This window comes from Morone saxatilis, unplaced genomic scaffold (genome assembly GCF_004916995.1).
Source record: "Morone saxatilis isolate NCDOM2014 unplaced genomic scaffold, NCSU_SB_2.0 Contig7, whole genome shotgun sequence".
NCBI classification, from domain to species: Eukaryota; Metazoa; Chordata; class Actinopteri; family Moronidae; genus Morone; species Morone saxatilis.
Window position 1 is genome coordinate 8576984 of NW_023340246.1, and position 11356 is coordinate 8588339.

General features: G+C 43.5%; 3 protein-coding genes across 3 annotated transcripts in view; 1 reads left to right on the forward strand and 2 right to left on the reverse strand.

Moving 5' to 3' along the window:
• ino80 (INO80 complex ATPase subunit) overlaps nucleotides 1-1307 on the reverse strand; it is a gene marked incomplete in the record, with an annotated part of 42127 nt that extends 40820 nt beyond the window's left edge. The window contains 1 exon segment of the mRNA XM_035678769.1: nucleotides 1131-1307.
• A 672-nt stretch (nucleotides 1308-1979) lies between these two features.
• On the reverse strand, nucleotides 1980-7409 carry vps18 (VPS18 core subunit of CORVET and HOPS complexes). Its single transcript, XM_035678504.1, has 9 exons — nucleotides 6989-7409; nucleotides 6689-6830; nucleotides 6360-6451; nucleotides 5745-5995; nucleotides 5296-5649; nucleotides 3903-5165; nucleotides 3574-3783; nucleotides 3074-3310; nucleotides 1980-2882 (listed from the first exon to the last, which is right to left on the reverse strand). The coding sequence occupies exons 1-9, from the start codon at nucleotides 7089-7091 to the stop codon at nucleotides 2586-2588; spliced, it is 2949 nt and encodes a 982-aa protein (XP_035534397.1). The 5' UTR covers nucleotides 7092-7409; the 3' UTR covers nucleotides 1980-2585.
• Nucleotides 7410-7957: 548 nt separating this feature from the next.
• On the forward strand, nucleotides 7958-11087 carry rhov (ras homolog family member V). The gene is made up of 3 exons (XM_035678119.1): nucleotides 7958-8299; nucleotides 8658-8716; nucleotides 9081-11087. Exons 1-3 carry the CDS (start codon nucleotides 8095-8097, stop codon nucleotides 9525-9527), a joined length of 711 nt encoding a protein of 236 aa, XP_035534012.1. The 5' UTR covers nucleotides 7958-8094; the 3' UTR covers nucleotides 9528-11087.
• Nucleotides 11088-11356: the final 269 nt, after the last annotated feature.

Genomic DNA, 11356 nt, shown 5'->3' on the forward strand with positions numbered 1-11356 from the left:
ATTTAATTGTGTTTTATAATGTAAATACTCAATTAAGGGAAATGTACTGGCTGGATCTTCTTTGTATAACACACAATACCATTACACAACATACTATTTCCATATCAGTCAGTTCAGTTTATTAAAATGTTGGAATAGATCATCTATATCATATCAATATAAATCAGTCAGACTTCACCAATTCAGCTATAAATGTAACTTAGCCAAGTATTACAATGCAGTATGGATGATAATGTCGTTGTTGATTGTGCATGTGATTGTTCAGACAGTGACTACTGTATGTTGTGGACTTTAATCCGTGGTCCTCTGTAATTACTACTCATTACATATTCACTTGACTTTCTGAGACAAGTTCACGGCCTCAAGTGTGGGAGGATGACAAGTACTAGAACTAAGCAGGACTCGCAACTTCCGTTTTAAAACGAAGACAAACTTTCAGCCGCGTTATCCTAAATACTATTAATACCATTTATCTCCCTTTTCTACAGCGCCGTTATGTTATGATTAGCAGGCTAGCAAATCCAAGCTAGCGTTAGCCAGTGTTTGCTAGCACTGAGTTGTAGCTCGCCAGCTAACGACCGCTAGCTGCCTCGCTGTGTGAGCACAAGCAGCATTGCCTCCGATCAACGATAGTAAAGGGTCAAGGAAGGTGCTGCTTTACACACACTGACAGCTTACTGGTTCAAGTACCCTAAAAGAAAACAACTGGCTTTGGTAGCTCGTTGTTTTCTGAACATGCAGCCCTTTGGTACAAGGCGACTGCCTCCTTGCTATCTCTTGTCTAATGTCGCTTTTCAACATAGACGTTAGCAGATCAAACACAGACGTCCTCTCACACACACCATTAATATGAAGTATTCAAATCGGCTCTGTCTCTTTAAGGCCACCACCTCCCTACCTAAACAATGTATTAAGATATGATATTGGTTTAATAGCGGTTCTTTAACAGGCTAGTCGCGGTGCGGCGACAGCAAGGCCCTCCGCCCGCGCCTCTCGTACCCTTGTTGCGGACACGAGCGGGGACTCGGTTGCCTGGTGAACGAATGATCCCCATGTTTTAATTCTTTCTCCCTCCCGGCCATCTTCCCCCATTGCTCCTTCGCCATAACTACCACTATGGAGTCTCTCACCTCGGCCCCGTGTCCCCCTTTTCGTCTCTCTCTTCGCTGCTGCCGACTCTCGGTTCTCTGACTCCAAAATGGCGGTTTCAGGCGCCGACCGAGTCTGTGAGCTTTGAGTCGGCAGCAACAGCAGAGAGGCGGCCACTTTCTGTTACTGAGAGAGCAGAGACACGACGCCATGGCGAGGGTACAGCAAGGAGCAGGCGTTTTAATCAATTGCAGATAAAGGGAAGCTCGCCCATCGATGTCTCCGGGGACATTAATGTGACAAGAAATCCAAGCGGTTTCTTTTTTTAGGAAGGCAGGACCCATGTCTACCGTGTGTGCTGTTTTGGTCCGTAAATGTACAAGTAATAAAAAAATATCGATGAATTTCCGATGTCGATTAATAGTGTCTGCTCACCGCGAAGATTACCGAGCTACGTCTTACGTCACCAGAAGGGAACTCCGTTTTCGGTATGGTGAGGCAGTTGGATATCCACAGCAATTATACAATTAGTCTCTGATGTTTAAGTGTTGACAGGGAACTCCAGGAAAGTGTAAAAGTGTATATATACGTGTGTTTATGTATGAATGTATTGACAGTTATAGTGATCATGTTTATGTGATACACAATCATGCTGCTGGTGGGGATCAAATCTCCCCAAATCTCCACAGCTCACAATCAAACCATACTTTCTTTTTTCTTTTATGCTGCATAAGTATGGTCTCTTTCATAGATTTTTTTTGCACTCTCCAGGGAGCTGTAGATACTCTCCCGAAGAAATGTGATTAAGAGTATTCATTTCTCTCAGTACAGCTGATAGTTAAAATAGATATAATAAATATAAATAATAGACAACCAGAATAATCAGTCCATCACTTCTGACAAGCTTTAATGTGCAACAGTTGAATTGCAAAACAGTGAATATATGAAATAACAGTTTGATGATCTGCCCTACATTAACTGTTACATAAACACAGAGCTGTAGAGTCGAGTGGTTGAACTGAGTTAAGGAAATCACAAATATTATTTATGTGCAGGTAATTTTCCCAATAGACAAAACAAGTGCATGACCGAATGTTGTTAATAGATGTATAGTGCAGTTATATCTGATTCCAGCTTTTGAATCATTTTCTACCATTATAATCAGAGGTTCAGGCACATTGTATGCACTGTACAGCTCTGGCAATATGTTAACATCGCCACATTCGCTTGTATCATTGTTGTCCACCTTTTACTAAATGCTTCCATATTAAGTGCAAAGGTCTTTAAATTAATTTCAAATATTGCCAACAAAACAAGTATACTGTGTGGAGAACAACGGAAGCTGATACAGTTTTCAGCAGTAGGCACTACCAACAGGCAATCAGGTGAATGTTTGTATCCACTGAATGGGTCAGTCCTACGGATGGTGCTGTTTCATTCACATACAGATGGCGGGCCGTCATGTTTTTTCACACTGAGAGAAGAGGAGGCCTCGTTCATAGCCAGCTGGATTTCTCCTCCTCAAATTTCTGTGGATCAATGAAAGGCTTGTCGATGGACTTGATCATCAGTTCGCCGCAGTACACGCATTCAGACGCAATGATGTCATCAATGTCAGATTTGATCTGCTCGCGGCTCGTGCCTGCATTGCCCTTTCCCAGGCTGGCAGTGTCTCCTTCGTCCTTGGGTACCGGGCGGTGGCGTGACTTGGAAGATTGCGTGGTTGCAGCCAGCTTTTTCTGCAACTCCTCCAGGCGACTCTGCTTATATACCGTCAGGTGAGGGGTCACTTCCTAGATGGTAGAAAAAAAGGGGACACGTGGGAATTATTACTAGATGAAAGTTGTTTAGGCTTCTTTGGAACTTATCATTAAAAGTTAGTTTCAAACATGATCATTTTTAATAAGACAGTTACTAATTATTGAAACACAAAAGAACATCTTAGGTGGCACACGTTGACCGTAAGCCGTATGGAAGCAGTTACCTGGAACAGGCAGTCATAGTGGAACATGTGTCCACACAGGAACAGATAGAAGGGCCTGTTCAGCAATGGGAAGTCACAAGCAGCGCACTTTTCTTGGGAATCCACTACCCCATATTTGTTCCTCATTTCCTGGATGTCTTCTCTGATGCGTTTAGCGCTCTCAGTGGCCTCCTCCATTTCTTGCTTCAGCTCCTCGATGTGCTGGTTGTACTCCTCCAGGGAGTTGCAGATGGCCTCCTGAGAAACCATAATAAACAGAGGATAATAGAGGAAGTACATTCATTTGAAGCAATATACTGTATTTTGTGTTAGTATGTTAGTAATACACTGAGGATACATTACATACATCATTACTGAACAGAATTTAATCCATCCTATCAATAGAGAATTGTAGATTACCTACAGGTTCACCTCCACAGTCAATAAGAAGGAAAACAAAGTAGTAGCGTTAATGTATTATTTATTTATTTACTGTTTAAAATAAATACTTTGCTACAGACCTTGAAATGGTCAATGGTGACAAAGTCTGGGAAGAATGGCAGAATGTCTTCAATCTTGAGCAGGTTGCAGCTGGACAGACAGTTCATGGCTTTCTTCACGTCTTTCTCCTCCTGGACCACATGCCGGGCGATCTTCAGCCAAAGCTTTTTTCTCAGCTCCTCATCATCCTCAGGCAAGTCTGCACAGGACTTGGCCAAATCCACATCTACCTGTGGATCATAAATATTGCAAATTAGTTGTCAAATTCTGTCAAAGACTTGCAGGAATTCAGAATTAATCTGGATAATTATACATCATAAATGCTATCCAAAATCCATCGTTCACTTACTTGTAAAGCAAGATCCACTGCTTCCTCATACAGTTCCATAATCCTGTAAACCAGTACACAGGCCTGGAGGTAGCCGTGTTCTGCACACAGCCTGAGAGCGTACTTCAAGTCATAGTGGATATCTGAGGCGTGCATACCTGCCTGCTCCAGATACCACAGCAGAGAGTCCGGCTTATACTTGGCGTAGAGCGACAGCAGGTAGTTATGGATGGCCTCCTCTGTCACAGTCAGCTCGTACACACAGAACTCCATGTAGCGGATGGTTTCACTGATCTGCTGGGTGCTGCCCATCTGGCTGTAGTTCATCAGAGCTGGGATGAGCTTCTTTGGGTCCAGCCGCTTGCCCATCTGAATCCACGCGTCTACCACTTTTTTGGGAATATGCTGCATGAGGACGGGGGAGAACTTGTAAAATAGCTTCTGATCACAGTGCTTGGAGAGCACGTCCAGAGCAGCGCTGTACTCGTCATGCTGGCAGTAGTGGGATATCACTCTCTCGTAGTCCTGCATGACAACTGAGAAGTAAACCATGTCTTCCACGTTGCCGTGGCTGGCCAGCAGGTCGTAGATGGTGCTGCGGTTGTTGAACAGGCACTCCTTGTGCTTGGAGTTGCTGAGGAACTGGCGAAACTCGTCGCGGGTCTCCTGGAAGATGATGCTGTTACCATCACTTTCCAGCTGGCCGAGCCGGTTCAGGTAGAGCTCGGCCAGCCAGGTGACCAGCAAGGTGATCTGCGTTCTCTCACTCTGCTTCAGATTATGCAGTTTCTTCAGTAAGAACTCCTTTAGGGCTTCCTCTTGTTTGGCTTCAATAAACTTGAGCGCTATCTCTTCAAAGTAATTCTGTGTCAGCGCATAGCACTTGGCACTCTCAAGGTATCGTTTGTTCTGGAAGCAGTGTTCAGCCTCCTTGGCCAGCACCATGTCCATGCATTCAGGCCGGTCGCGGCAGTACTCCTTGGCTAGATCAAATTTATTCATGCTCATGTACATCTGCCAGACGTCCCTTGCCTCGCGCTGGACGTGGTACCGGAAAACTGCCCGCTCAGTGTAGATCCACACCAACCCACCAAATGGGTCCTTGATCATCTTCTTAAGGGTGCCAAATTTATCTGGGAACACATCCTCATACACCACCTGTCCATTCAGAGTGCAGATGGCCTTAACTCGGTCATGGAGCAGCATAAGGAAGTGGAACTGTGTCAGCACAATGGAGATAGGCTTGTTGTCACTGAGGTCAATGTCAGGGGTGTACTCCCATACCTGTTTTAATGTGACGGAGGAAATAAGAGACAAATGTATGTAAAACATAAAGTTAAAGAGCGCAAAGGTGAATGTGGGTAGAAGTTAACATTATTGAGAAAAATATTCTCACACAAACACAGACATTTACCTGCACATCACTCAGCAGGGAATCAGGCCTGACATAGTCCAGCTGACCATAAAGAACTCCATTACCCATCATCCAGGCGAACGCTTTAGGGGAAGTGCGAAGCTTCGAGGTGTAGAAGGTGATCTCGCTGTAGCCCATATTCGCTGGGAACTCCTGGAAACTGGGCAGCAGGTCCTGGTTCTGGCTGAAAATGGAGCTGAAGCCTTGCTGCTCTGACCCCTCGGCCACCTTACCCACAAACTGGAACAGGCGTTTGCGGGTGGTGGCGATGATGAAGTACTTGTTCTCCAGGCCACGCTCCACTTCGAGGCAGCAGACTGGAGCAGGCCTCCCATCTTCCTCGAGGGAGTGGACCTGTGTCAGGAAGAGAATACGTCATTGTTTATTAGCACGCCATGCAACAGGAATAAAACCTGTAATACATAACGCATAACCACGCATGGTCTGACCTGTCTGAAGTACTGATCCGGATTGGTGTTGAACAGGCTGCCCTCAGTTGCAGAGATCTCAGCCTCAAAGATGATGCCTTGACTTGTGCCAACCAGGATGGGTCCTGTGTTGGTCTCATTGCCCAGCAGCTTGTTCCAGCCTACGCTCTCAATGAGGTGGCCTCTCCAGCGGGACAGACTGCGCACCTTCTGCGTGTTCCTGTTGAGGTACAAACACTCGCTGGTGCTCAGGCTGATCAGCAGATGGGAGCCTGCGGGGGGAAAATATGGAGGAGGATATAGCTGCTGCTGTTAATAAGTCATAACCATGACACTGATACAGGGATCTTATAAATTATTTATAGATGATTTGTTGATTTGAGGGCTTCAAAAGTTGCTGAGACAGCCATGCTAGGCATTCGTTTGTGGCTGCCAATAGTCCTATGTTGTACCTCATGAGTTACTACAGAAAATCCATTATATTCATTCCTCTGGTTAATGAATGCAACCGGTATACATTTTAAAAAGCCTGAAGCAAATTTGCAGTCAGAAGTCACATCAAAACCATCTATGTAAATTAGCTGCCTATGAGCGATGTTTTAAAGGACAATGTGAATAAGCATTGTGTTTTCTCACCAGTGGGGTCCAGGAACAGTCTGTGCACTTTACTTTCATCCTTTCTTCCTAATTCAATCTGATTCGGCTGATCTGGCTTGGCCAAGTCAATCCTGCATGGAACAGAAAATGAAACATTAGTACCAGCATCCCCTGATACCAAGCAAGCAGCTTCTAAAAGAGCTGCATTAACAACTCTTTTAGAGGCACCAATAAACAATCACAGCTAGTAATAGAGGAGTACTAATCATCGTGAAGAGCAGCCATTAACTCAAGTTAATCCAATCAAAACCATACAAACCCTGGTGACCATTAACGGTGTTTCAAATGCTTCTGACAGTGCCACTTGCCTCAGCAGGGTGTCCTTTCCCAGACTCATGCACAGCTGATTGTTGCAGACTGAAAGATGGTTTATCTTCTCAGGCGGAGTAAAATCGATCCTCTGCTTGTTGAATATCGGCCTCTCTTCCTCAAGTCTCACATTAACAAAGCCTGCCGCAATACAAGCACAACGTAATGTCAGAGAAAGCCTTGAGCCAACAAAGTGACTTCAGTGTTTTTAAGTGCGTGCTTTAACATTCCTTAATAGCAATAATAACGCTGTTAATATCCCCGCGGACGGAGCACACCCGGAGAGGAGGGCGACCCACCTGAATGTGTTATCCCGATGTTGGCGGTTGACAAGCGGCTGTGCTGCTGCGCACTTTGCCTGGTGTTTTGCGAGTCCTCGTACTCGTCGAGGATTGAAGCCATGGTTGACTGTACCTTGTTTCACTACCTGTAAAGCAATTCTGTACAGAAGAAAAGAATGGCGAAGAAACAGCCCTAAGACGACATGGCTACACAGCTAGCTGGCTATCACGACTCCCACCCGTTAAGGGCACGCAAGCGTACTTCCTCTCTACGCATGCGTCTGAACCGAGGAGCAATGAGTAGAATATAATAAGTCACGCTGCAGAAAGCATAAGGATATATTCAGTTTCAATCATTCGTGCTGTCATAACAGCTAGCTTAGCTTCTGACTTCACAACACAGGGTGGACCCGGAGAATCAGGTGACACATACAATCATGTGATCATATTGGTTGTAGTTCTTGCTTTTGGCACTGGGGGGCGCGGTTGATCCAAACCAATGGTCCGAGATTGGAGTGATTGGTTTCGAGACGTTTGAAAACAAAACAAAACAAAAACTCCTGTTAGGTGTGTGACAATGCTTTTTTCACTCAGTATTGTTTTAGTGCACTATAATGTTATTCTGTTTACTGTAAAGGCTATGTATAGGCCTTTATTCCCCCAATTACTTCCCTAATCAATAGTCGTTAAGCTTTATTAAACAATGACTTTATCTCATTGTCTTACATTTACCTTCTACATCATACTGTGAACTTTTGCACATTCAACATATTGCTGCGCAAAATGTAGCCTATATAATTTTCATTTTAAAAACAGAAAGAATGTACACATTTTTTCATATATTTATATATGAAAATATATAAATTATAAATTATTATATATCTATCTATCTATCTATCCTCTGTTTCTTTCTCTTCTCGGTGGGAGTGTCTATGCAAATCACAACCTGTCTAACCAACTGGCCCTACAAACATCCCTCCCCACACATGTCTCCCGTCAGTCAGAACAGGACAGGCAGCCGTGGCGCTATGTGAGACACAGAGCGCTCAGCTGACACAGTATAGTCCCACCACAGAGCCGACAGGAGGAGAGTCTGCGTTTAAAAGTTGAATGCGCTGCTCGACATGCCACCTCACATGGATTACTTTTACCACGAGTCCCGAGTCCCTTCCGCTTGCGGGCTGACCCGGGAGGATGAGCTGGAGCCCGGTGTGATCAGCTGTATGCTGGTCGGAGACGGAGCCGTCGGGAAAACCAGCATGATTGTCAGCTACACCTCCAATGGATACCCAACAGAATACCAGCAGACTGGGTTTGACGTCTTCTCCGGTAAGAGATCATGAACTTTTATTATTACTCTTTCCATCATTCTTCTGAGATGACTTTTAATTAATATAATAATAACACAGTCACTCCGTGTTTGGTTTGCTTTAGTAGGGAGGTTATATAGTTTGATTTAAGTTCATATGCCGTACAATTCATTGCTATATATGTCTGAATATGCTAATCTAATTTTAGTGTGTTTACTGACTGATACAATTTGAAAGAGCTTAACTTGTAGCCTATGTAGCCGTTTTAATATATGCATGCATGTTGTGTGCTATGTGTGTGTACATTTCATGTGTGGAATGTTTTAAATCAATTTCTGAATTGATACTGACTGATTCCTGTTATTGATTTCCAACAGGCCAGGTCCAAGTAGAAGGATCTCCGGTCAAAGTTCAGCTTCTGGACACTGCTGGACAGGTAAGACTATTAGTTTGTTTCTTTGTTTGTTTTTTAGTATTTAATTTGTTGTCCCAAATGAACTCATGTTGAGTTAATTGTCTCAATTTAACTGATGCATTAAAAAAATGACATCAAATCCCCATCCTTAATATAATATACTGATTTTATAATGTATGATTGATGAACTATGAAGCTGAAACTGCCACATCATTGCAACATCCAATATGTGACTCAGTTACAAGTTTTCACCCTGAATGTTAATGGATGATCTTTTCCTGTTGCTTAAATGAGTCAGCCTCTTTTACTTTCTTCTGTATCATGTCTGTACATATTTGATATGATTGACACTAACCTGTGCTTTCTGTACTTTTGTTCCGTTCAGGAAGAGTTTGATGAATTCAGGGCTCTGTCCTATGCCCACACGGACGTCTTTCTCCTGTGCTTCAGCATGGTCAACCCAACCTCGTTTCACAACATCACCAAGAAGTGGGTTTCAGAGATCAGGGCTCATAACCCGTCCGCACCCATCGTCCTTGTTGGAACTCAGTCGGACCTCTTACTGGATGTGAATGTCCTCATCAACCTGGATAGATCTAATGTCAAGCCAATTCTGAGCTCCCGGGCCCGGAGCATGGCCGAGAAGATCAGGGCTGCAGACTACATAGAGTGTTCGTCACTCACGCAAAAGAACTTGAAGGAGGCGTTTGACGCAGCCATCTTCGCCGCCATTAAAAACAAAGCCCGCAAGTCCAAGAAGAGAAGGTTTTCTGACAGGCGTACGAAAGCTTTCTCCAGGTGTAGCTGGAAGAAGTTCTTCTGCTTCATCTGACCTCATGAACAGACTGTTAACCCTGTGGGTTGTGGACAAAACTTTTAATTTATTTAAATCTTCAAAACTGTTGCTTGATGTCACAGCTCCGATCTGTGGCAGTTAAGCATCCTTCCCTGTTACGTATTTGGCTTGTTTTACTCTGGGATTCCAAATGGTGCAAGGGAAACAAGACATGAGCACAATGAGCATTGGAAACTAACATCTGTGGAGACAGCCGAGAGGATTCTGGGTCATTCTGAGCCGGGGTCTGGTTTGGCACCCCCAGCAGACAGACTCAGAACTGCAGTGTTGATTACATTATATTCAAATGTTAGATTGTTCAAGGTCTATAGAAAAAAGATATCTCACATAGTACAATCAAAGTGTCTACGCTTCCATGTGAATACATCACTGGTGAGAGAGAAAGGACTTTAAGGGAGGTGAACATATCAAGTTAACTTGCTTAACGTACAGCCGCAGAGAGAAAGTCCAGGCCATCATGTAAATGTTGTGAATTTGCATGGTGTGCTTCGCTACCAGCTGCAGCCTTTTAAGTAAGACAGAGAGAAACAGAAAGTATCAGGGCTGCTTTTGAGCAGATGGGCGTTAGCAGTTTCTCTGTTGTTTTCTTTCCGTCTGCCTACATCAGCCTATTTATATGCGGCAGCTGTAAGTTCAGGTTGCAGTGTGAGCTGCCGCATTCTTACCTGTGTGTGAAAGCTCCCCTGGCTGGTTTGGGTTGGTATTCTCTGGCCTTCAAGTTATTCCACTGAAAAGCTTATCACCCTGACACTTGTGTTTTTAATTTGGATTTTATTAACCAATTTAACATCTGTGAGAAAGAAAAACAGCAGGATAGTTTGTTTGTGACAAATCAGAAACAAATGTATCTCCGGTGTCTTAGTTGTCAGATTGCTACAGGAACTTTTTTGAAAATCCTCTTGTCTGAGGAGAACGGTTGCAGGGGAGCTGTAACCAGCGGTAACCTTTGGCTTTTTGTCCCCGTCTCTCATCAATCTGCATCTGTGAAAGCAAGCACTGCAGGAGTCTTAACTTCTACCCTGCTGATCCTCCCACCACCATCAGTCTGGCTTTTTTTATTCGCCCCTCTTTGTTCATATGCTCAATACACTCCTTATCTCCTCAATAGCCTAGTGAGTACTGTGTCAGAGGATGCTAAACTGCCTCTGCTTGAATGTAAGTGTAAGGTAATACACTTTTTTTTTTTTAAAGCCTTGTGTCTGTGATGTATGTGCAAAAAAAGTCATATTTTGCACTTCAGTGAAACCACATCTTGTGGATATATACATGTGTATATGAGTGACCAGAGCCAGGGCTAAGTTTTACTATGCTTCTTGTGGAAGTCAGCTAAACGTATATGCTATTCTGTTTGTTAAAACAGGTAATTTGTCATGTTTAAAATATAAGGTTGAACATGGATTTTTAATGCATTAATGTACTCCACAAAATATGTTGTGTTACATTTTGTATCACTGTCACTAATCTCAATTTACCACCTTCTTCTCTAATCTGTGTATGTTTTATATATGTCAGAGTGATGTGATACAAATAAATGAAGTGCAAATGATATCTTCTGCGTCACGTGTATTTTTAGAACTGCTTGCAATGCAATGTTATGACAATAACAATGCAATTCACAAGCAGTCACATATCACATGTCTGATAGTAGTGACTACTTTGCATTCTGGGAAGTGTTTTTTAAAGGGTCCCCAAAATCAGTAAAAAGCAAAGGAGCACTGTTCTCTGCAAGGGGTCTGCATAATCCTACTCACCACTCCAGGTACTTTTCCTGAACCATCTCTCTGTCCAAAGATATGATAAGTAAC

Coding starts and splice junctions, on each gene's coding strand:
- vps18 (XM_035678504.1), bottom strand. CDS start 7,091: ATGGCTTCAATCCTCGACGAGTACGAGGACTCGCAAAACACCAGGCAA. Junction 6,831..6,988: donor CATCGGGATAACACATTCAG/GTGGGTCGCCCT, acceptor GTATTGCGGCAG/GCTTTGTTAATGTGAGACTT. Junction 3,784..3,902: donor CAGTGGATCTTGCTTTACAA/GTAAGTGAACGA, acceptor TATGATCCACAG/GTAGATGTGGATTTGGCCAA.
- rhov (XM_035678119.1), top strand. CDS start 8,095: ATGCCACCTCACATGGATTACTTTTACCACGAGTCCCGAGTCCCTTCC. Junction 8,300..8,657: donor TGGGTTTGACGTCTTCTCCG/GTAAGAGATCAT, acceptor GATTTCCAACAG/GCCAGGTCCAAGTAGAAGGA. Junction 8,717..9,080: donor TTCTGGACACTGCTGGACAG/GTAAGACTATTA, acceptor TGTTCCGTTCAG/GAAGAGTTTGATGAATTCAG.